Here is a 24,451-nt window from a genome sequence, read left to right as displayed (position 1 = left end):
GTCTACATTTCAGAAGCTCGTCCAAAGAATCGGTATGCGTAAATTATCTGAGTTGAATAGCTTGTAATTCTCTTATTTAGAAGTTATATCTAACTTAGGGGGAGTATCTAGAAGCATACTCACATGATCTTAATGTACTTTTTTTCCTACGATTATGAGCATTTTTCCTATTGGGTTTTTGCTACCTAACGAGGTTTTAATGAGGCACCCATCTTGGGATGATCATACTCCGTTGATTCACTACCTTCGTCTTGTTTGACGTTTGTTTAAAGACATTATGCATATTTCTCACTTTTCTCCTTAGTCTATGGGTTTTCCCCATGCCTTGGGTTTTACCATAGCGAGGTTTTGTAAGTTTTAATACAAATGCATACTTCAATTAAATTTGAGACTCACGATTACCCGTTGTGCCAATGACTGCAACAACTACTCTACCTTATTTGTTGAAGATCTGATGTGATGGTTTGTTGAGTATTTACACACTCAAGGGGGAGTGTTGCAGTCATATTTAGAATATGAATGTGATTGTGTAAATCCTAGTAGATATGAGAATGTATCTTATATTCCTAATAGGAGTTGATTACCTATTAAATGTTGTAATCCTAAAAGGAAAGGTTTTTCCTATCCTACTACTATAAGTAAAGGCACAACGGGGTGAATCAAACACACCTCACAATTAAATCACTCTCTCTTCTCTCCAATTGTGGCCGGCCCCCTCTTTCTCTCTAAACCCTAGATCATTCAATCAAATAGGCCTACAACATATAGAACTTTTTTTACAAAAATTAGATAGAAATGTTCTTAATTAGCCAAGGGAGATAAACACAAGAATCAAATCGGCCAAGTTTAAAACAAGGGACCATTTTAACATTTAAGCCTTGGAAATTGCTAAAACTATGTTCTGCAACTTCTATTCTTTCGTCCCTACCGGCATCAAACCAAAACGTCTGATTGATTGCACGATCATATGGCTAGCTTTTTAATGCTTTTGCTACAGATCTTCCAACGATCATCGAGGTTAGTGAAGCTTCGAAGCTCCATAACCTCCAAATTGGACAAACTAAATATTAAATCCTCCATTGTCTGATTGAGTCCTAATTTCTCCACACACTCGTTCTAAACTGAAAATCAAAATACCTGACTATCTTGTCAGGAGAATCAAAGAATTCAAACTCGATTTCTCAACCTTTTCTGCAATTGCCTACCACTGCAGCCATTTCTTCTTAGCTTCCCTGAATTCACACTTCCCAAATTTGTTGCGATGGCAAGGAGTTAATTGCAAACATTGAAAGCGAAGAACATAAAAGGATGGTACGGTGGAAGAAGATGAGGCAAAGCTTCACCTTCTTCTTCTTCATCTCCCCTTGAGATTCTTGGCCGCTTCTTAGCACCACTGTGTTTTGGAACTCTTTCTCATTCATTCATCCTTTTGTTTGTTTCCCAAGAAAATTTGTTAGAAAATTATATGAAATCTTGCAGCTTCGAATTTTGATTCGAAATTGATTGCAATGAGTTCAATTGAGTCTGAATATCAATTCTTAAGAGTTTTGCAGAAATTGGGTTGAAATTTTATGTTGGTAATTTTCAATCAACAAGGACATTTTAAATATTTGTAAGTCAAGTTTTGGTTAGAATTATAAATAAATTAAGGTAAAACACAAAATTACCTCAACTATAAATCGAACAACAATCTCCCCCCCCCCCAACTCTTCTCTTCCCTCCCCACTCTTCATTTAAATTTTGTTTAGATAAAAAATTATTAGTTTATTTTTATTTAATTAATTTTTTTAATTCAATTAGGCAAGGAGTGGGCTTCTTGTCTGCCACATTAGCATTTGATAAAAAAATAACAGAAAAGTTAACGGAGATCTGACATTGCAATGAATTCATAAGACGATGTATGATATTATAATGTTTAAAAAATGAGGTATGAGATTGTGGTGTAACACATAGTTGAGGTAGTTTTGTGCAATTTAACCAATTAAGGTACATTATAATGATTGACCAAAATTCTATTCATGGATCAAGGTTTGGCTATTTTTCCAAATTTTCCATGTTAAACCCATAACCCTATTCTGCATAAATGGACAAATCAGTTCACAACCAACATCCATTTTTGAGCACAAAATTTTCTGATCAATAATCTCTGGCCGGTGTTGCAAGGATATCAAAAGACAACAACAACATTGATTCACCAAGCTTCTATCTTTACATCTTCAATGCCAAATCAGATCACTTGAAAAATTGTACCTTAACAAATGCAAAAGAGCAAACATTGCAACCTTTACATCTTCAATGCCAAACTTAACAACTTTACATGAAAAATTTCTCAACTCCCCTTTGAAAAAAGGGTGTAATATCCACACATTTCATTTTACTTCTCACACACCTCTTTAATTTTCAACCGTCGGATCGGATGAATTGAAGAAAATCAACGGACAGAAATTATCAAGAGTTGTATGAGAAATAAAATGAGATGTGTGGATAGCATCCCTTGAAAAATTGCAAATTAAGTTCGTACCAGCACACAGTAAGCATGAAATTAATCTGAAATGTCAACTTCATTGCCAAATTAACAAATTTAAGATGATCATAACCTTGAAAAAGATGAATCCATATCAAATCGCCAAGCGATTCTGCTTCCCGAGAGGCGTTTTGCAGAGATCAAACTGAGCAAGTAACTCAGGGTCTCTGAACCCAACAAGAAATTGGGCCAACCCTTCAAGAAACAGAGCCGCCTGGAACACGCTGGTGGTGCCAAGGATCTCCACAAGAACACTCCTTCTCAGCCGATTCGCATCCACAAAAACCCCCACCATCTCCTCATTCTGCTCCGCCATAGCTTCCGCCACCGCCGGCTTCTGCAGACCGCTACCATAATCCCAATTCCTCCCCACGTGCTCCAAGAACGCGGCCTGAGCGTCCCTCGCGCGCGCCACCAGCGCCGGCACCATAAGCCTCAGCCCGCGCTCGACCTGCTCGAGCTTGCCCATCAGATCGTACGACTGACTCCTCCACGCCGTCGCGATGTGCCAAGGGCGGTCGAAGAGGACTTCGAGTTGGTCCCTGTCTCTGTCCTGGGCGTCGGCGAATTGAACGGTTAGGCTGTCGTTGTCGTAGTCTTCATCGTCGTCGGAGTCGTTTTGGTTGAGGAAAGAGCGGAGGAGGTTGGTGAAGAGGTAGGGGTGGAGGTCGCCGAGGAAGAGGAAGGGCTTCTCGAGAGGGTTTCGCCAGTCGGGGTCAAGGAGCTGAGCGACGTCGTTTGCGGCGGCGAGGTCGAGGGCGTCGTAGTAGGATTGGAAGTGGCGATGGAGGGTTTCGACCTGAGTGGAGAGGTGAGTCAGGGACGAGTCGGACTCGGACATCGAGTTCTGAAGCGAAGGGAGGAGCGTGGTATTGAGTGTGTTGAACCAGTCGGCGTAGAAGTCTTTGAAATGGCGGTTGCCGCCGCTGCTGCCGCTTTTCTTCCGGCCGAAGAGACCTGCAATAAAGATTTGATTAATCGATTGGGGTTATGACAGAGAAATGAACTTAGGAGATGAATTGATGTGGGTTTTCTGAGCGGGATAGGAAATTGGATTCAGAAATTACCTACGGCTTTGAGCATCTTGTGAGAAATTATTGGGTTTTCTGTGCTTTGTGTAGGTGTGGTTAAGAAGAAGAAGAAGAAGAAGAAGAAGAGGAAGGTTTCGGAGTTTGAGGAGGGAAATGTGAATTTTAGGAATATACGGGGGGGTTTCGCTATTGGCCTTTACAAAATTTAAAGATGATTTGGGTTCCAAATATGAAATCAGTAAAACTTTCGTATATGAGTAAAGAGGGAAGTGTGACGGTTTCTAAGTGGTTAGTTTGGACCCCACGCAATCTGACCCATTTAGGCAACAACAGTTGATTATGAGAGAATGATGATGGAAATTAATCTAGAGTCCTGTTTAGGGATGTATTTTGATCGCATCAATGATCATTGCCAATGTGTGGGGCATGATTATAAGGATCATTATCTCTTGAAGATTTTGTTGGATCTTACCATAGCAGCAGTGGCGGATCCAGGAAATAATGTTTGGGGGGTCAATAAGGATAGCGCGTAGCGCGCAAATTTTTTTTAACAGAAACGGCATGCATATCGTCTGGTATCGAAGGCCATTCGATCCCAATACAACTTTGATTGGAGAAGGCTCATGGGATGCAGAGACAAATCAGCTGTCTTGTGTTGCATTCTGCTTGCTTTACTACTTGAACATGTTCTCATTTTCTTGTGTCACCGAAGACATGGTAATGGAGATTTCTCCCTTGTTTTTCTCGGGCAGGGTGAAAAGTCATCCAAGATTTCGACCGACTCATCATCTTCATAATCTGTTTCTTCCTCCTCAGGTATTGTTGGATCGTCTTGTACTTCATCAGAATCTCTACTAATATCATCATTAGAATCATCATCATGTTTATCAGTTTCTTCCAACTTGGGCATTACTAGTGATTTATCCCTTGATTTTCTCGGGCACAGATCATCCAAGATTTCGACAGATTTATCATCATGGTCTTCATAACCAGTTTCCAAATTCAAACCTCCACTGCATTCTTTTCCAGCATAAGGATCGTGAGAGCTAGACGTGCCAATTTCCCACTTTTCCTGATCCATAGCTCTAGCTCCTTTGGCATGGCCGCCTTCCCAACAATAAAAATGAAAATAACAAATCATGAAAAACACAATACTCGTGTTGGTGATTGTTCAACAAGAATTACCTTGAGGTTTCCTGCAGTATGGACAATCGGGAAGACAAGTAGCATGGCAGGGGTTCTTTCAGACCTTTCGTCGAACACTTGGTGTGCAGCCAAGGGGTCTCACCAACAGCTCCAAGAGGTCGCACCAGCAGCTCCAAGGGGTCTCTAAGGTTGTTTCCATGGCTTCCAAGGGGTCGTGCGACCCCATTGACCCCACTGTGGATCCGCCTCTGCATAGCAGACTCTTCTAGGCTAACCTTATACTTAGCTTGTTGAGCCCATCTACTCTAGGCCTGACAATTTTTGACACAACCGATTAACCCAACATGGTAGGATACAAAATAAACAGGTTTTCGGGTTGATATAATAACAAATCGGGTCGTTATCGAGTAATCCGATAAGCATATGTTAAGATAACAGGACGGTCCAAGTATACACATGGGTAATCCAATACATGATAAGAAAAATATTAATTTAATAATTTTATACCACTAAAAAGAAATATTATAATGGACAATAGTTGGATTTAATCCCGAACTGAACTAAAAGTTAATATATACATATATATATAAATTAAATTTAGAAAATTTATGACTGTTGGATCGGCTGAGATTTAATCTCGATCGTCCAAAGTTTTTCTTGCCCTATATCAGAATCTCTCTCATTCTTGAAGCGAAATAGCCGCACTCTTTATGTGGCAATGTGGTATGTACAAATTTAGAAAGAAAAAAAAAAAAAAAAAGACATCCGATCTTGCATTTAATGTCTAACTCATGCAAAGGTTTAGTGCTGGTTAACCACTAAGGATAATTTCGTCTATTAGGTCTACTTAACAGACGTGGCATATGTTGCTTACCACACAAGTTTTGTTGTTGTAAAAAAAATTGATGGTTTAATCTTAGTTTACTACCCTGAAGTTTTGTGGTTTTCAACATTTGGTACATGAAGTTTTTTTCACCCCAGAGTCGTACCTCAAGTCTTAATTTTGGGACAGTTTCATACATCCGTTAAGTTTTTCGTAAGAACTTCTGTTAACTGATAATGTGGCGCCCACGTGGACAGTAATTGAGCACCATGTGTCAATATGGGTCTACTTCGATATTAAAAAAAAAAAACCTAATTTCCATTGGCGAAGGGACGAGAAGAATCGGGGTTGCGTAGGAATCGAAGATCGAAGCTAGGGAGGCGTAGATGCATGTCGCAGGAGTTAGCTTGGATCTGAATTGGTTCCTGCACTTCATATTGCAGGTTGCTCAGAGAGAGAAGAGAGAGAGGGTGGTGAAGGAAGGTGGTGGGGGGGGGGGGACTTCACGACGGGGGTTTTGGTCTTCTGCTTCTTGTTGCGGGGGTTGCCGTGGACCGAAACGACGACGTAGAAGACTGAATGGAGGGGGTTGGGTGCAGGTTGGGGGAGGTAGAAGACGGGTGGGTTTTTTTTTAATTTTTTGTTTTGTTTTTGTTTTTTGTTTTTTGTTTTTGTTTTTTTTTTGTATTTTTAAAATTTTTTAATATTGAAGTGGGCCATATTGGCATGTGGTGCTCAATTATTGTCCACGTGGGCGCCACGTCATCAGTTAACAGAAGTTTTAATGGAAAACTTAACGGATGTATGAAACTATCCCAAAATTAAGACTTGAGGTATGACTCTGGGATGAAAAAAACTTCATATACCAAATGTTGAAAACCACGAAACTTCAAGGTAGTAAATTGAGATTAACCCAAAATTGATTGAATAAAAGGAGTCAATTTCCATCTCATTAAGCATATCAGTTTGAAGAAAGTTTGTTGCCTTTTACCCATATTTGGCATTCCACGTGTCTTATGACATTATCGGTTGGAGATTGACACATCCTGACTCGAATAAATTCAAGTAGATACCTAAAATGATCCGAATATATAAGTGGATACCTGAACCGAAGCCTTTTGGCCGACACTCGAAATGTGATGAAATCATAAAGTGAAAGTGAAGAGTAAGATGAAAAGAAAATTAAAGAAAGTGTAGAGTATAAAATAAATTTGTGATAGAGATAGTAGAGTGCGCTGAGTGTGAGTTGAACTAAAGCATCTAATTAAATACGTAGTGGAAGTAAACTAATGCAGCACACCTGAAGGCAATTATTACAAACTTACTAAGAAATCCCTACACTGATGAGGGAAGAATATGCCACCACGCCACGGCGTCAAGATCTTTGAAGCCTACTAAATTTTAGAGGGTGCAAAACAAAGGATGTAAGTGGGCAAAATAAAGATTTAGTAAAACCTTTGCTTTTCGTAAAGTACTAACCTCTCGATATAAAAACCCGTACAGCTTTCGAAATCATAGTTGTAAATATGAAAAACCGAGGCAATAGAGAACAAGCATTAAATCCGAGAGGACATGGAAAACAAGTAATTCTCATTATAAAATCATTTTGAAGAATCCAACAAGTAGAATTCACAATTTCAAAGTATCTAATTGTGAAACCGTAATATGCTAATAAAATAATACCTTGGCATTAGTGAAAAGTTGAAAATCAAAATAAGCAGATAAATCATCGATCATCAAATAAACAGATAGGGTATGCTCATCAGACAATGCAGACACACAAGTTCATGTAGAGATATTCAGTTATGAAACAAGCTAAGTGTATAAGATTTACGCTCTAGTACTACATACACGTGAAGTTGGCACAAAATGCTCACCTGAGTCGTAGTTGCCTATGCAATCTAGGGATTGACACCTACATTGAATCCAATGCGAACATAATGTTGGATGTGAACATATAGTGAAGCTGGTCCTTGGCTGGGACAGTACAATATACACATTGTAATCATACATGATAAGCAAGATAAATCATATAAAAATATGTTATGGTTAATATCTCTATCAAAGTATCAAAAACCCTAATATCGCATAAGTACTACAATGGTAAAACTTTCCAAAGAAAGATTCACGAAGTATATAAATCACAACCATCAAGATCACACAAAACAATTTCAGAAGCTAAGTAAAAGCAAAGCAAAACATGATATGAAAGCACATCATGAAACCATTTTCGAAAACATATAATAAAATATAGTTTTAGGAAGACACACCTTAGAGCGTAGTCGTCACGCCTCTTACGCTCTTTGTAATCCTCGGAAAGCAATCCTAAAGTAGAAATACCCCAAACTTAGTGAACTAATTGAATAGTACAAAGAATATTGAAATGCGGTGCTTAAACACCAAAATCGGAGTCCAAAAACCATGATTGCCAACCGTGCGCCGCCCTAGTCCGCCGTGCGCCCACGCACACACCCCCATGTGCTAAGACTCACCACCACATACTGGTGATGGTGGTGGTTGCCAACAATAGAATATTCCATCACCATTCCATCATCAAAAGAGAAAATTCCGTCACTAGATAAAATATTATGTTAGTATCTAAGAAGATGCTATTGAAAATATTCCATCCCAGATTAAAAAATGTGTCGCTTGTTGGGTCGGTCGGGTCAGGCCGATTTGAATCGGAAAAGAAGAAGGAAAGAGAAAAAGAGAGAGAAATTGAGAGCAATGAGAGAGAGTGTTCAGGGTGAGGAAGATGGACCCGTCTTCTCTGCCCTCCCAATTCCCATACACTCTCATCTCTTCTATTTTGTGAGGTCACGGTTAAACCACGTTAACATTTTATATTGATTTTTTTATAGAGATAATAAGACAAAAAACAATAGTGATATAAAATGTTGACGTGGCTTAACCATGACCGTACAAATAGGAGGAGATGAGAGTGTATGAGAACTGGGAGGGCAGAGAAGCCAGGTTCGAGGAAGATAGAGAGACAGGAAGGGAGTGGGTCCCACTGGACCTAAAATTCAAATAGAATAAAATAATGTTTAAGAAATATCTAGAAGATAGTAGATTATGAAAATGCTCTCGAAGTTAATAGTTACGTAGAATTTTCATTGTAACTTGGAATCCTATTGCGCTTGTTCGTGTCATCGAGTTTTAAGAGAATATGCAAATTTGATGGGTCACAAGAGTCACGACCCAAAAGGTTAGCCGAAGTCAACGTTTTTCCCTTCCAGGGACACTTTGTCATTTCAAGCCTCTGAGAATTAAAATACTCTAATTTCCAGGACAAATTGTAACAGAGATGCTCTCACTACTTAAAATTAAATGTCTCAATCATATTTAGTTGCCGTTTGTGATTTCGTATATTTCATTTTTTTTTCTTTTGATTTTTGGGAGTTTCACCCTTTTTTTTTGGTAGAAAGTTGCTTCACCGTGATAAAGTTGAATCTTATGTAAGCTCTCACTATAACAATAATTGTATAGCGAACAAATAAAATTTTCTTCGTATCTAGTATTTTAACTTGTTATGACCAAATTTACAGTGCTCTCATTACCGTAGGCAAAATACAAATTGCAAACAACTCCAACAAAAAACTTGGATATTTTTGGACTTACACCTCCAAGGGTGTTTCGAATTTTTCAAACATGTTCCTTCACCAAACTCTAATAATTATTGGACATTCAATCCATTTATGTACGCTCCAATTAAACCCAAGCTTCAACTTGTTTTTTTGTTCAAGTAACATTTCCTTATCCAAACAAAAACATTACAAACTGAGATTTTTGTTTGGTTAACCGTTAAAATGTGACTTAATGCGCCGGAAATACTTAAGGCTAGTTTAGAATTGTTGTGCTTTTTTTTTTTTAAACTGTGTTGCTGTTTGTTTTTAAAGGATAATAAGCTATAAAATAAGCATTTGAGTATTTAACAAATAGTATTTTTAAATTTACTGTAAGTATGAAAAGTAATATGAAAGTATTTAGTAAATTTTAGTGTAAAAATAAGATAATTGTATATAATAACAAAAATGAAGTGGTAATGGTGTGGTAGCAATGATAATGATGGTGGGGTGTGGTGGTTGGGATGTAGAGGTAACAATGGTGGTAGGGGCGGCCATAGTGACAGTAGTGGCGGTTGTGCCTATGTTGGTGGTCATCGTGGCGATGGTGGCGTCAACAATAGTCGTGGCATTAGTGATGGTGACGGTGATTGCGGTAGTGGTGGCAATGGGGGAGATTATGATTGCGGTAGTGGTGACAATAATTGTGGTAGTAATAGCACTGGTGGTGTAAGGTTAGTATTTGTGGTGATAAGTGGTGACGGTCACTTTATTCTCTAAATATAAAATCATAACATCTATAATGTGTACCATTATAGAATATAGATCCTATCATTGTTAAAAATAACTCCACTTTTAATAAAAAGGGATAACTATTTTTAAAATAAGCACAATATTTTGTTTGTACTTACCATTTTTTAATTAACTATAAAGTTAAACAGGTTTGAAAAAAAATTAAACGGGGCTTTAAATTCCCACGATGCACAGAACGCCGCCATACTAGCTGAGCTGTTATCCCCCAACGCCCCACCGACATAGACGGGTCAAACCCCACAATGCAGTTTTAACAAACAAAACAAAAAACAATAAACAAAAATAATGGAAAGATAAAACAACCAGCGTCAAAACAAAACAAATCAGAAAATTACCAAAAACTTCAACACCATTTCAAAACTTAAAAAAAATCTAACCGCAAAATCCATTCTCATAAATAACCCCATTTCTCTCCATCTTCTCCATCTTTCTCTCTCCCCATCAATGGCCTCCAAGTCCACTTTACTAATCTCCATATTTTCCCTCCTCTTCTTCTTCTCCACCGTCCGACTATGCTCCGCCTAAATCCCCATAAACAATCTCGACTGTCCTCAATCCGACTCCGACTACACCGGCCGTTGGATCCACATCCGACGGCTCCCCCCGTCCTTCAACCTGGATGTCCTCTCCAAATGCTCCAGTTACCCTCTGTTCGACGACTTCTGCCCTTACTTGGCCAACAATGGTCTCGGCTAGAAAACCCATAATTTTTCCCACAGCTGGTACCGAACCGACCCGTTAATGCTGGAGCTTATTTTCCACTGTCGGATGCTTGAATACCCATGTCTCGCCTCAGATCCCCAATCTGTCGACGCCATCTACCTCCCCTACTACGCCGACATCGACGCCCTCCGCTATCTCTACGGCCTCGATTACAATTCCAGCTTCGAGCATGGCCTCTTTTGTTTGATTTTTTTACTCGGGATGACCCAGTTTCCTGGTATAGGCACATGGGTCAAGACCATTTCTTGGTTTTGGCCCGACCCGTTATGGATTTCTCCCAGCCGTTGGGGAACGATCCACTGCTGTGGGAGACTTCGCTACTCGAATTGTAGCAGTTTTTTAATGTCATCGCTCTGATGGTGGAGGTGCATGCCTGGCCATGGCAAGAGCACGTTGTGCCTTATCTGATGTCATTTCATCTGCCCAATTTGTCCTTATTGGAGACGTGGTTGCAGCGGGCGAGGCGGTCCTGCCGTACCACGCTTATGATGTTCACCGGAGGCGGCGGTGTCTAAAATAATCTGAACATTAGGAGGAGTATCAGAAACGAGTGCGAAAACAACACCAAAGCAAATAATGTGACGTCAAACAACAATTTGGGGAGGTTTGGAAGTGAGGGTGCCGGGTGCATAAAGCTGTGTGACATTGTGGATTGCTCCTATGAGATATGTAAGCATGATCCAATTAGGTTCATGAGGCCAATGTTGCAGGCTAGTTTCTGCCTGCAGCCTCCGAGTGACACCCCGACGAGGCGGTCTACATTCGATAGCATTATGGTCGGCTGCATCCCCGTATTCTTTGAGGATTCGTCTGCCAAAGCGCAGTACGAGTGGCACTTGCCGGAGGATCAGTACAAGGAGTTCTCGGTGTTTATACCGAATGAGGATGTGGTGTTCAAGGAAACTAGGGTTTTGGATGTGTTTAGGAGCATTCCTAGGGTTAGAGTGAGGATGATGAGGGAGAAGGTGTTGGAGATGATACCAAGAGTTATGTATAGAAGGCATGGGAGCTCAATGGGATTGAGAGCTAAGAAGGATGCTTTTTATCTTGCAATTGATGGTGTTTTGAAGAAGATTAAATCTAGGGTTCCAGTTCAACCTAGGGTTTTCGCTCATTGACCCACTTGAATTTTACTTTTTTCTTTAAATTTTTTTTTTTTTGCTTTCTTGGCATTGAAGTTATTGTAATTATTGATTATGTTGTACATATATTTAGTTATTTATGCAAGTATACTGCCACTTGATTAAAGTTAAAACACTGCGTTTGGATGAAGGAAATAAACTTAGAATTTTGACAAAAGTCAGAATTTATAAATTGACATGCATCAAGATTATGTTGTACATATATTTAGTTATTTATGCAAGTATACTGCCACTTGATTAAAGTTAAAACACTGCGTTTGGATGAAGGAAATAAACTTAGAATTTTGACAAAAGTCAGAATTTATAAATTGACATGCATCAATTCCTTTATTTGGATTCATAAACATAGAAATTTAGAATAAAAAAAATATCAGATTTTGGGATCTCAAATTCCTAAGTTTAAATTCCATATAAATACGTGTCATTTTTAAATTTCTATGAGTGAGAGTTTAAAAATAAAAGATTCCATATTCAAATTCTATTATTTTTTTAGGCTAATTGAACAAGAAAATTCTAAAATTCTAAAAAATAGAATTTTGTCATTTCAAAATTTCTTCATCAAAACAAAATCTTAAGGAAAATGTTCGTAGACTTGGATTTAGCCAAATCAACTAGAGCAGTGTGCTCTGCTGTCTCCGCCAAGTTCAAATCCCTTGGATGATTAAACTTCAAATTACGCTATTATCGTATTGTTTGTCACAAACAGAAGTTTTGAAAAATGCTCAATTCAAACAAGAGATGTAAAGTAGTTGTCTTCGTTGCAGTATTAGAATTGTTATTTTAGCCTTGGCTTGTGACTCAAGAAAAAGAAAACAAATAAATTATGGCTTTTTTTATTAGCACGCCACAAAATGTTGAATGCACCCCACATTAAAATTTAATATTAAATGACTTATTTACCCCACTATGCAATGACAATTTTGACCTTATTAGGTTTTAAAAAAATGAAATAAAAATCTCTAAATACACCCCAAATCACTAAACCCTATTATTTATCTTCTCAACTATCAAAACCCTCCCACCCTCCATTGTTGAACAAAACCCTAACCAATGAAACTACAAACATGTTGATTGAGAAAAATTGCTTTTGATGAATGGAACACAAAATCAATGTTTCGGAACCTTCACATGAGGTAAGACTTCATATGCCTTTTTCATATCCCTTATGGCCTCAACTATGTTTCATCGGTGGTTTGGTTAATTTCATATTCCTTTTTTTTTTCTTCCATTGGTTATTCATTTTCTTCTTTGCAGGTTACAAATCCAGCCCGTGATCCTCTTAGAGAATGTTTGGTTATGTCCCTTGAAATGAACATTGGAAAGTGACAAAATATTTTGGAGGTTGGACCTGAAAATGCATCACAGGTTTGTTGGCATGTACCACTCTGCCTATTGATATTGAGTTGTATGGTTCTTAACAAATAATTGAGGTGTATGATTCTTAGTAAATAAATGAGGATTTGATAATAATTTTTGGTGTATTTAAATAGGATAGCATACAAGGCAATACCTCTATAGGGGACAGTGAGGTTGCAACAACGATCGTCGTTAATTACACAAACGCATTTAAAACTGACAAGGTAACTATTTTTAGTATATTGAATGTGCATCTGTGAATTTCATGGAAACTCTTGCATTCTTTTATGCAACATAGTGCATTAGGTTCATAATAGGGAATAACATATGGGTTGGAATCTTAGCATGTCTACAAACATTTTGTTAGTGGCAAATGGCAATGATCTTGTATGTACAAGTGTTCAAAAGTAAAAATGATTTGCTTGATTGGACTCACGCACAAGGAAAAATGAATAATATGGTTATTGTCATTAAGAGGTCTGATGCGGGAGGGGTTGACTGAAGGAGGAAGAGAGCTCGAATAACATTTGCTTGTGAGAGACATGGTGAGTATCGATCCATATTGAGGAAGTATGATATTAATGACCAAAATTCTAATGCAAATAATAAGAAGAAGAAAGAACCCAGGAATACTGGTACTAAAAAATGCGGATGTCCATTTATGTTGAAAGGAGCAACGTTGGAGAAGGAGATGAATGGAAATTGGAGGTTGAGTGTGGGGTGTATAGAAGATATGAGGTGTATGTACAAAATATAAGGTGTATATTAAGAATGTGGGGGTGTGGGGGTATTATGGAAAATTATGTGGGGTGCATTAAGATAATTTTTAAGTGAAAAAAGTAAATGTGGGGTGTATTAAGTATGTGGGGTGTTAATATAATAAGCCTAAATTATTGGACCGACGAAAAACAACACAATCTTATTGAGGGTGCCAAAAACTAAAGAAAAAAAATGAAAGGGCGCTGATGGAGATTATGATGCAACAATACCTAATACATTTGGAACGTGATGCAAGAATTGCAAAACCGTGCTTCATACGGCTAGGATGACGTTCTTGTTCTGTATTGGCAGGAGGCGAGGTTTCGAGTTTCAACCCCATCTGAAAGTGGTAGAAGCCCAAGTCAGACCTGCTCCAAAACCGGCAGCTGCAATAGTTTGGCCTAGTTTCACCATCCCGCTTCTCACAGCTTCGTCCAATGCCAACGATATGGAACTAGCGCTCATGTTGCCATAGTTTGCCAAGTTTGAAATCACCTGTTTTGATGGGATTTGCATGCGAGTAGAAACCGCATCAAGGATCCTCTGGTTTGCCTGCATTATTGATTTGTCTTATCAGAACAAAATGTACCACATCGCTTGTTTGCTAGGAAAACCTTAGTTCATTAAGAAGCTACCTTGAAGTACTATATTCGTTCAAACTTCCCATTACGAAGAAAATGAAAATGTAAACATTATTTCTCAATAGTGTACCAGTTTAGTTAACTCCGCCTGTGTAAGTTTATCTTACATTGCCGGTCCCAAGCCTGGATAAAGGAGGAAGCGGAGGGCGTTAGGTAGTCAACAGCCGGCACTCCTATTTTACGTCGAATCCTTATGAAAATGAATCCAGAACGAAATCGTGCTAAAGCTAGGGCGTCACCCGTAAGTGGCGCGTTGTGTGGCCCGAGCACAGTGATAAGTGAGCAAGGGTCGCTGTATCTCCATCGGCACTCGGATGCAGTGTTAAATGAGCAAAAGGGCCATAGAAACTTCTTTTCGAACAACTCCACTCAAAGTTGTTTGGGAGCATATGCTCCTATCAACTTTACACAGGACACACAAAAGAAGTACTTTGATCCTATTAGACGGGGGAGGTTGAAGAAGCTAGGACAGAGGGGTAGAGTTCAAGAGAGTAGAATGCGTTTAGGAACGTGGAATATAGGAACCCTAATGGGAAAATCTATGGAAGTAGTGGAAGTTATGGTGAGGAGAAGGATAAATATTATGTGCCTACAAGAAACTAAGTGGGTTGGTCTTTAGGCAAAGGATCTAGAAAACTCAGGGTTTAAACTCTGGTATTCGGGCACAAATAGAACGAGAAACGGTGTTGGCATCATCGTGGACAAGACCTTAACACAAGATGTTGTAGATGTCAAGAGGGTAGGAGATAGAATCATGGCAATCAAGATTGTAATAGGACAAGAACTCATCAATGTGATTAGTGCGTACGCACCTCAAGTAGGGTTAGATACGAGTTCGAAGGAGAAATTTTGGGAAGACCTTGGAGACTTGGGGCAAGGAATTGCTCAGACGGAGAACTTATTTATAGGAGGAGATTTAAATGGACACGTGGGCAAGGAGATAGGCAACTATGGAGGTTTTCATGGTGGCCATGGTTTTGGGGAGAGAAACGAGGATAGGGAAGCTATCTTGGATTTTGCAATGGCATATGATCTCTTCTTAGCCAACACCTTCTTTAAGAAGAGAGAAGAACATGTGATCACCTACAAGAGTGGGTTGTTAAAAACACAAATAGATTTTCTTCTAATGACGAAAGGGGATCGTATAACTTGTAAGGATTGCAAAGTTATACCGGGAGAGAGCTTAGCTAATCAACATCGCTTGTTGGTGATGGATGTACATATCAAAAGAGTGAGAAAAAAGAACAAGACTTGGAAGTGCCCAAGGACTAGATGGTGGAATCTAAAAGGAGAAAAACAAGCCATTTTCAAAGAGAAAGTAATTACCCAGTGTGTGTGGGATAGAGAGGGGGAAGCTAGCCAAAGGTGGGATTCCATGGCTAGTTGTATTCGAAAAGTAGCAAAAGAGGTATTAGGAGAGTCCAAAGGCTTTGTTCCACACCAAAAGGAATCTTGGTGGTGGAATGAGGAGGTACAAACAAATGTGAAGGCTAAGAAGGAATGTTGTAAAGCCTTATACAAGGATAGGACCGATGAAAATGGTGAAAGGTATAGAAGAGCGAAGCAAGAGGTGAAGAAAGCTGTGAGAGAAGCTAAGTTAGTGGCTTATGACGATATGTATCAGCGACTAGATACCAAAGAAGGAGAGTTGGATATCTATAAACTAGCTAGAGCAAGGGAAAAGAAGACAAGGGACTTAAACCAAGTGAGGTGCATCAAGGATGAGGATGGAAAAGTTCTTGCTACAGAAAACGCGGTCAAAGACAGATTGAGAGGTTATTTTCATAATCTTTTCAATGAAGGACATGAAATGAGTACTTCTTTAGGGGAGTTGAGTAACTCAGAAGAGTGTAGAAACTACTCATTTTATCGTCGAATCAGGAAGGAAGAAGTGGTTGTAGCTTTGAAGAAGATGAAGCATAGAAAAGCAGTGGGCCCAGACGATATACCGATCGAAGTGTGGAAAGTCTTGGGAGAGACAGGTATAACATGGCTCACTGACCTTTTCAATAGGATTTTGAAAACGAAGAAGATGCCAAATGAGTGGCGAAAGAGCACTTTGGTGCCTATCTACAAGAATAAGGGCGACGTATAAAATTGCATTAACTATAGGGGTATTAAGCTAATGAGTCATACAATGAAGCTCTGGGAGAGAGTCATTGAGCATAGATTGAGGCAAGAGACACGGGTTTCGGATAACCAATTCGGGTTCATGCCAGGATGCTCAACCATGGAGGCAATCTATCTCTTACGAAGATTGATGGAAAGATATAGAGAGGGGAAAAAGGATTTACACATGGTCTTTATAGATTTGGAAAAAGCGTATGATAAGGTCCCAAGAGACATTCTCTGGAGGATTTTGGAGAAGAAAGAAGTACGAGTAGCATATATCCAAGTTATAAAGGATATGTATGAAGGAGCAAAGACTGCCGTAAGAACTCATGAAGGACAAACCGAAAGCTTCCCCATAATTGTAGGATTACATTAAGGCTCATCCTTAAGTCTTTACCTTTTTGCGTTGGTAATGGATGAGTTAACAGGACATATTCAAGATGATATTCCTTGGTGTATGCTTTTCGTAAACGATATAGTGTTGATAGATGAAACTCAGGAAGGGGTAAATGTGAAGCTTGACCTTTGAAGAGAAGTGTTGGAATCTAAAGGTCTTCGCCTAAGCCGATCAAAGATAGAATATATGAAGTGCAAGTTCAGTGCAAATGAAGGTCACAATGAGTTAGGGGTGAAGATCGGAGATCAGGAAATACCAAAGAGCGACTGTTTTCGCTACCTAGGATCTATCTTGCAAAAGAACGGAGAATTAGATGGAGATCTCAACCATAGAATACAAGCTGGATGGATGAAGTGGAAGAGTGAATCTGACGTGTTGTGTGACCGCCGTATGCCACTGAAGCTTAAGGGAAAATTTTATGACGACAATAAGGCCAGCGATGCTGTATGGCACAGAATGTTGGGCGGTGAAGCATCAACATGTACACAAAATGGGTGTAGTGGAGATGAGGATGCTTTGTTGGATGTGTGGGCACACGAGAAAGGATAAGATTAGGAATGAGGATATCCGAGGTAAAGTAGGAGTATCCGAAATTGTAGGAAAGCTGAGAGAAAATCGGTTACGGTGGTTTGGACATGTGCAAAGAAGGCCTACTGACGTTCCGGTTAGAAGATGCGACTACGGGATAGAGGTTCAGGGCCGAAGGGGTAGAGGAAGACCTAGGAAAACTTTGGAAGAGACTCTAAGAAAAAACTTAGAGTATTTGGATCTAACGGAGGACATGACACAGGACCGAACACAATGGCGTTCAAAGATTCATATAGCCAACCCTACTAAGTGACTTGGATTTTTCAAGTCTCCAACAGAGAAGTTTTCCTCACTCGAGAAATTAAGGGAACACTACCTCAACCTACATGCTTCAACAAAAGAAAAATTCAAAGAACTTAGTGAAGAAGGTTTTGGTGTATTTAACACAATACGTTGAAATGAAGCAAAGCTTATTTATTGATATCTCTGATAAGTTACAAATATGTACATATACATGAGTCAAAATAAACAAACAAGAGGGGGCATTCACAAAGGTTGCTTAGGAGAAGTCTCAGCAGTCGGTAGAGCCCCAGAAAAAGAAGGCACCGAAGGGTGATCACTCGGAGCCTCAGTACTGGACAGAACCCTAGAAGGAAGAGGCATCAGAGGCCGATCATTTGGAGCTTCATTATGTGGTACAGCCCCAGAAGACGAAGGCAATAAATGCCTTTGGAACAAACCCACAAACCTCTGATGATCAAGTAAAATCTGACCATCAGATTCCTTCACCTGGTCAAGCTTCCTCTTCATGTTTGTAGCATAGTCATGTGTGAGCCTGTGCTACTGTTTATTCTCATGCTTGAGCCCTCTAATCTCCTGCTTGAGACTCATCACTTCAGCCGCCAATGATTCAACTTGACGGGTTCGAGCAAATAGGCGTTGGGGCCATATTGGACACAGAACTTGCACATTGAACACTCAGAGCCAGAGAATCCTTAACAGCCAACTCATCAGACCGTTTGGAAAGAAGTCTGTTATCTTTGGGAGTGAGAATGTTCCTGGCCACCACCGCAGTTGTCATATCATTCTTCATCACGGAATCCCCAATGGTAAGAGGACCAGTAGGGGATAAGAAGGATGGGCGCCATATGTTGTCTGGAGAAGGCGCGACTACCTCTTCACCAAGGTTCAAGTCAAAACGACGGTCGGAAGGGCCAGACATTTTCAAAGGTATTGAAGAGAAAAGAGGTCGGACAAATCAAGATCTTAGAAGTGCAAGAAGGGAGCTTCTACTGGTTGAGATTTAAGTGTGTTTTGGAACTTAATGCCAGCCTCTATAAAAATCTGCACTCGACGGAGCTTCAGAAATCGAAGAGGCGCCTGCTCAGAAATCGAAGAGGCGTTTGCTTTCTCAAAAGCTGGGCTGCTCAGAGACCACGAGGGCCGATCTCAGAGATCGAAGAGGCGTTTCCTTTCTCAAAAGATGGGCTGCTCAAAGACCACGAGGGCCGATCTTAAAAATCGAAGAGGCGCTTGCTTTCTCAAAAGCTAGGCTGCTTAAAGACCATGAGGGCCGATCTCAGAAATCGAAGAGGCACCTGTTTTCTCAGCCTTGTCAGCAGTTGTCACATGCACACTCAGCTTTGCGGAAATTACGGGCAATATGTCGAAGATTTCTGGTGAAGTAGAAAGCACGTGAATCTTACTGTTCAATCATCCACTTTCCACACGCAACATCAGCTCATGGGTACCACATATAACTTTGCCAAAGATCTCTGACAAAGTTTAGACACGTGAAGCTTGCAGCTCCCACTACATCACTATGACCAAGAAGGGTAAAAGAATAGCAAAGAAACAGCACTAACAAAGTTTAGACACATAAATTTTAAAGGTTTAGCTACCATATTATTACCCATAAGGGTAAAGGAATAGCACCATTACTGGATAATTGGAAAGTCCCTGTGTGTCAACCTCTGTGCTCCGTGGCAAGGTAGACTAGCAAAAATGCCGAACCTTTACTCACATTCGAGAAAACACTCCCAACAAGATTGCTTGCTCCAAATTCGAAGAGGTATCGCCCTCCGAATCTTGAGAGCCAGACTCCCAACAAGATTACTTTCTCAAAAATTGAAGAGACACCGCTCTCCGAATTTCAAGAGCTAGACTCCCAGCAGGATTGCTTTCTCAAAAATCGAAGAGGCACCGTTCTTCGAATCTCGAGAGCCAGATCCCCGACAGGATCGCTTGTTCAAAAACCGAAGAGGCATCACTTTCTCAACTTCGAGAGCCAGATCTCCTTGGATAAAGCTTGTCTGTAATCTTCACACGCAACATCAGCTTTCCAGATACCACAGACCACTTTTTTAAACAAGTGAAGCAAGCAGCTCCCACTACAGTGCTATGACCAAGAAGGGTAAAGGAATATCTGTTGGAAATGTGCCCTAAAGCCAATCATGTGATGATACTTTACGGACATTTCACATGTTAAACTAATCTAGTTTTACATATAAAGGGCATACATTATTGTTTGAGCCGTCTCATATAAATGTTATATGCTTAAACAATAAAGTCCAAGGAATTTGTGATTGGGAGAATGTAATCTAATGAAGTTAGATTCTTGAGACCATTCTTTCGTAGACACATCCTAAACGTTCCTGATCATAGGATTGCCAATTGGGCATTGACAGTCCGTCAAGATCGGTACGTACTATGTCTTCTCTCAGGGAGAGTGATTAGTCTCGAATCATTGGTGTGTGTGACATCAAGACAAGTGCGGTAGGTGCTCAATAGAGAATGAGTTCACTGAACGCGATCAACGAAGAGTTCTCATATTCCATGTCACATGAGAACTCATGGTTGGGATAATGCAAAGTAGTCCTTTGACCTGAGGCATCATAGTTGTCTTGTGGTTAAGACCTTGATCTTTGATTATGTCAAAGTCATCCCACCAGGAGGGTGTCCACGGCATCGTTGGGGTCAAGCCGCTTAGCTATGGAGACAAGTGAATGCGCAACAAGGGATCTCTAACCTTCAAACTGTTTGAGGGAGAATACTCTCTGATATGATTTGAATCTCTGGCCAGAGTATGAATGAGATTTGGGAATGTGTTCCTAATCACATTCAAGGTAATCATATAAGCACAAGACACACATTGGATAGTAGACATGAGAAAATAAACTATCAAACCAAACAATGTGGTCAAGAGTATTAGATTAGAGAAAGACCGTATTGCATTTGTAATCCCAGACTGAATAGGTTCTCCACCTCTTCTGATTAGCTTGGGTAACCATGACATACGGCTAGGTGTCACTCATGGTTTGTGGAAGCCCTAAACGTGTGTAATCACTAAAGGGAGAATTGAAAATAGTTTCAATTCACAATCGATGTAAAATGGTTTTAATCGCCCACTACCTCGCTAAAAGGAACCTAATGGATCGTATACCGTGTAAGGTAGAGATGGACGAAATAAATGAAATGAGTAAGATTAATTGAATGGTTTAATTATTTATGGCAAGGATTAATTAATATGTTAATTAATCAAACGAATAAGTTCGTTAAAGACCACGGGATAGTTTTGGACCTTAAGGCCCAATGGGCTTCGAACGTCAAGCCCATTAACTTAAGTTGTATGACAATTTAATGAATAAAGATTCATTAAAGCCCAAAAGCCCAAAAATCCCTAAATGGCCGGCCATAAGGAATGAATTAGGGTTTTGGTTATTTAGGTCACTTAAAGAAGTGACTATATAAATGACTTTATAGCCAAATATTCATTAAGTGAAATAAGGGTTTATTTTTGGGGAAAATGGGTGAGAATTGTCTCTCCATTTTCTCTCTAAAGAGGCCAACACCTTGGAGGTGATTAGCTAGTCATCTAATCCTCCAAGGTCACTCATTCATCATCCAATCTCTCCTTGGTGTAGAGACTTAGAGGTTCTCAATTTTGGGAACTTGGAGAACCTATTCTTCCATCCAAATCCATGGATCTAAGAAGCAAGGAATGAAGGCCCTATCTCTTTGGGTGATTAGCCTTTGCTTATGCAAAGAGGAATCTACAAAGGTATTAATTTCAACTCACTTATTTTTGAGTTGATTACACTAAAGTCATTACTTTAATGTTTCCATCCAAATATCTCTTTAGTCATAATAAAGAGATATCTGTTTATCTCTTCATTCATAATGAAGAAACATCCAATGATGGATTAGATTCATAATCTAATACATTTACGCTTCCATTACGTTACTTTGATTCGAGACTAATCACTCTCCCTGAGAGAAGACATAGTACGTACCGATCTTGACGGACTGTCAATGCCCAATTGGCAATCCTATGATCAGGAACGTTTAGGATGTGTCTACGAAAGAATGGTCTCAAGAATCTAACTTCATTAGATTACATTCTCCCAATCACAAATTCCTTGGACTTTATTGTTTAAGCATATAACATTTATATGAGACGGCTCAAACAATAATGTATGCCCTTTATATGTAAAACTAGATTAGTTTAACATGTGAAATGTCCGTAAAGTATCATCACATGATTGGCTTTAGGGCACATTTCCAACAATCTCCCACTTGCACTAGAGCCAATCAGCTTGATCATCAATGATGATATCTCTTCTGTAGTCATTTCATAAATGGCTGAATAGTAGGCCTAGGCAGTGGATATCTATATGTTTTATCCACAGAAGCAACCTTGAGAATAACAACGTCACCATTATACATGATTCTCAATCATGTGGTTCAGTCTCTCATTTGTGTTCGGATCTTGATGAGACCTTGATTCCCAGGCTTGAGCTATCGCCCCATTAGTGTCATACACTTTCTGGTTGGAACCGAATAGAGAGTTCATAAATGAACTTTCCCATCCAAACAACATTGTTGTAAACTTCTATATGGCAATATATCTTGCATTCATAATGGAACACACTAAAGTCATTACTTTAATGTTTCCATCCAAATATCTCTTTAGTCATAATAAAGAGATATCTGTTTATCTCTTCATTCATAATGAAGAAACATCCAATGATGGATTAGATTCATAATCTAATACATTTACGCTTCCATTACGTTACTTTGATTCTTTCTCGATCTTTGAGGAATTTATCCTTTAGTATTTCTTAAATACTTAAGGACTCACTTGACAGTTGCCATGGTTCTGATCCTGGGCTTGCACTGATATCATCTTGTACCGTTCTAGGTACAACTCATATCAATGTTTTTCATACAATATGAAATACATAAATCACCTTTCTGCGTATGCATAAAGGATTCTATTTACGCATTATTTCTTTGGGAGTCAAAGGGGCACGTTCCCTTTGAGAAGGGCAACTTGCTAGTCTTACTAGAGTCATCCTTCTAATTGAAGTTTATCATCATATGAGAAACTTCCTAGCATCCATTGTCTATTATTAGGGATTGATATAATCCAATTATATCATGAAATATATCATTATAGATTTCCATCCCATGTATATAGACTATATCTCCCATATACATTCTATCTTCATATAATGTATTAAAGTCATAACTTTAACGAAGAAGTATTCTTTTCATTTCCAAAATTAATATATCATATATATTTAAATTTTTAGGAACATGATTAACTCCCACTAATCTTTTGTAAAACTAGTAAACAAAAGATTCATTTACATCTTTATGAGAAATCAAACGATTTGATCATTTTTCTCATAAAATGCAAATAGCTCCCACTAACTTGCTAAGATCCATGATGGATGGATCTCTACAACTTTCATGTCTTGTGATTCATAGTTTTAGACATATATTATCAAGACTATCTTAATAATGGTTTCGGAAACCCATATTATGTCAAAACATTGAATCACCATTTAGTTGTAGCTAACAATCTTCGAATTAATTGAAACTAAGACTACGTCAAAAATGGTTCCTTTAAAGTTAACCATTCTCTTTGATTGTAGTCACCTTAAGCTACCAATTAGCTATGAAGGTTTCATTATTTCGAGTCAAATGGTACTTTACCATTTCCTTGAGTATATATCGTATATGCACTCAATGTAGTCATAAGGATTTTCATTCTTATTTCTTTCGAATTAAGAGGTGCAACTCTATGACATAGTCATAAAGTTCAAAACCATTCAACTGAGACGGTTTTTAAATCCTTATCGACTACCTTGGAGCTTGTGGTATAGGAACTAGGTTGTTATATTTGTTGATTACTTTCTTGTCTCTCAAAGAACCCATTCTTTGAGTTCTATCTCTCGTTCATTTGCTTTTAGGCAAATCACATTGTAGAATTACAATGAACTATCCAACAAAACAACATTTGTTAGTTGGTTTATAGAAGCGATATCCAAAAGTTATTTTAAGGATATCCTACAAGATTATTATCAAACAAATATTGCTTGTTAGCACACAACCCCAAATCTTTAACATGCTTAAGATTTGTCTTTCTTTTCCAACTACATCTTATGGAGTCATGAAAATATTGGAAGATCTTCTCATTGACAATCATATTGTTTTTAGAAGTATATATCCTATATATGGGTAATAGATAACATCTAACGAACTAAATCTTATTCAAGTTCGTTCTTCTCCTAATGGAGAAATACATTATCTTATGATGCTATTTTCCTTGATATCTTTCAAGGAAACTCATCTAAAGTGTTACCTTTCCTTGGATCAAATCTAAGGAGGTAAATACTTTAGACGTCTTACTCATCAACTTACATTACTTGAATTCTTTGAAACATTTTGCAAAGTATTCGGACTTGTGTTTATTCAAAATAAACTATAGTCCAACCGAGAGTGATCTTCGGTGAATGTAATTCAACATGAGTAATATTATGTTTGTGGACAAGTGCCACTAACATTTAAGTGAATTAATCTCAACAACTTTGTGATTCTTTCTT

General features: G+C 38.8%; 2 protein-coding genes, 1 long non-coding RNA gene and 1 pseudogene across 3 annotated transcripts; 2 read left to right on the top strand and 2 right to left on the bottom strand.

Moving 5' to 3' along the window:
- Positions 1-2,167: 2,167 nt before the first annotated feature.
- LOC126625174 (protein INAPERTURATE POLLEN1) lies at positions 2,168-3,850 on the bottom strand. Its single transcript, XM_050294255.1, has 2 exons — positions 3,592-3,850; positions 2,168-3,481 (listed from the first exon to the last, which is right to left on the bottom strand). The coding sequence occupies exons 1-2, from the start codon at positions 3,605-3,607 to the stop codon at positions 2,619-2,621; spliced, it is 879 nt and encodes a 292-aa protein (XP_050150212.1). The 5' UTR covers positions 3,608-3,850; the 3' UTR covers positions 2,168-2,618.
- Positions 3,851-4,041: 191 nt separating this feature from the next.
- Positions 4,042-4,888, top strand: LOC126625176 (uncharacterized). The gene is made up of 2 exons (XM_050294257.1): positions 4,042-4,371; positions 4,502-4,888. The coding sequence occupies exons 1-2, from the start codon at positions 4,057-4,059 to the stop codon at positions 4,886-4,888; spliced, it is 702 nt and encodes a 233-aa protein (XP_050150214.1). The 5' UTR covers positions 4,042-4,056.
- LOC126625178 (uncharacterized) lies at positions 4,266-4,825 on the bottom strand. Its single transcript, XR_007624352.1, has 2 exons — positions 4,741-4,825; positions 4,266-4,662 (listed from the first exon to the last, which is right to left on the bottom strand). It is a non-coding gene; the product is annotated as an uncharacterized LOC126625178 (long non-coding RNA).
- Positions 4,889-10,115: 5,227 nt separating the features above from the next.
- Positions 10,116-11,881, top strand: LOC126625172 (probable xyloglucan galactosyltransferase GT19; annotated as a pseudogene).
- Positions 11,882-24,451: the final 12,570 nt, after the last annotated feature.

This window comes from Malus sylvestris, chromosome 6 (genome assembly GCF_916048215.2).
Source record: "Malus sylvestris chromosome 6, drMalSylv7.2, whole genome shotgun sequence".
In the NCBI taxonomy this organism is placed as follows: domain Eukaryota; kingdom Viridiplantae; phylum Streptophyta; class Magnoliopsida; order Rosales; family Rosaceae; genus Malus; species Malus sylvestris.
The sequence above is the reverse complement of the archived record's forward strand: the minus strand, read 5'-3'. Positions and strand labels throughout refer to the sequence as shown.

What these genes read in the sequence shown, in the direction of transcription:
- LOC126625176 (XM_050294257.1), top strand. Translation starts at nt 4,057, where the DNA reads ATGTTTGGGGGGTCAATAAGGATAGCGCGTAGCGCGCAAATTTTTTTT. An exon ending in ATCTGTTTCTTCCTCCTCAG is followed by an intron (nt 4,372 to 4,501) that starts GTATTGTTGGAT and finishes TCTCGGGCACAG; the next exon opens with ATCATCCAAGATTTCGACAG.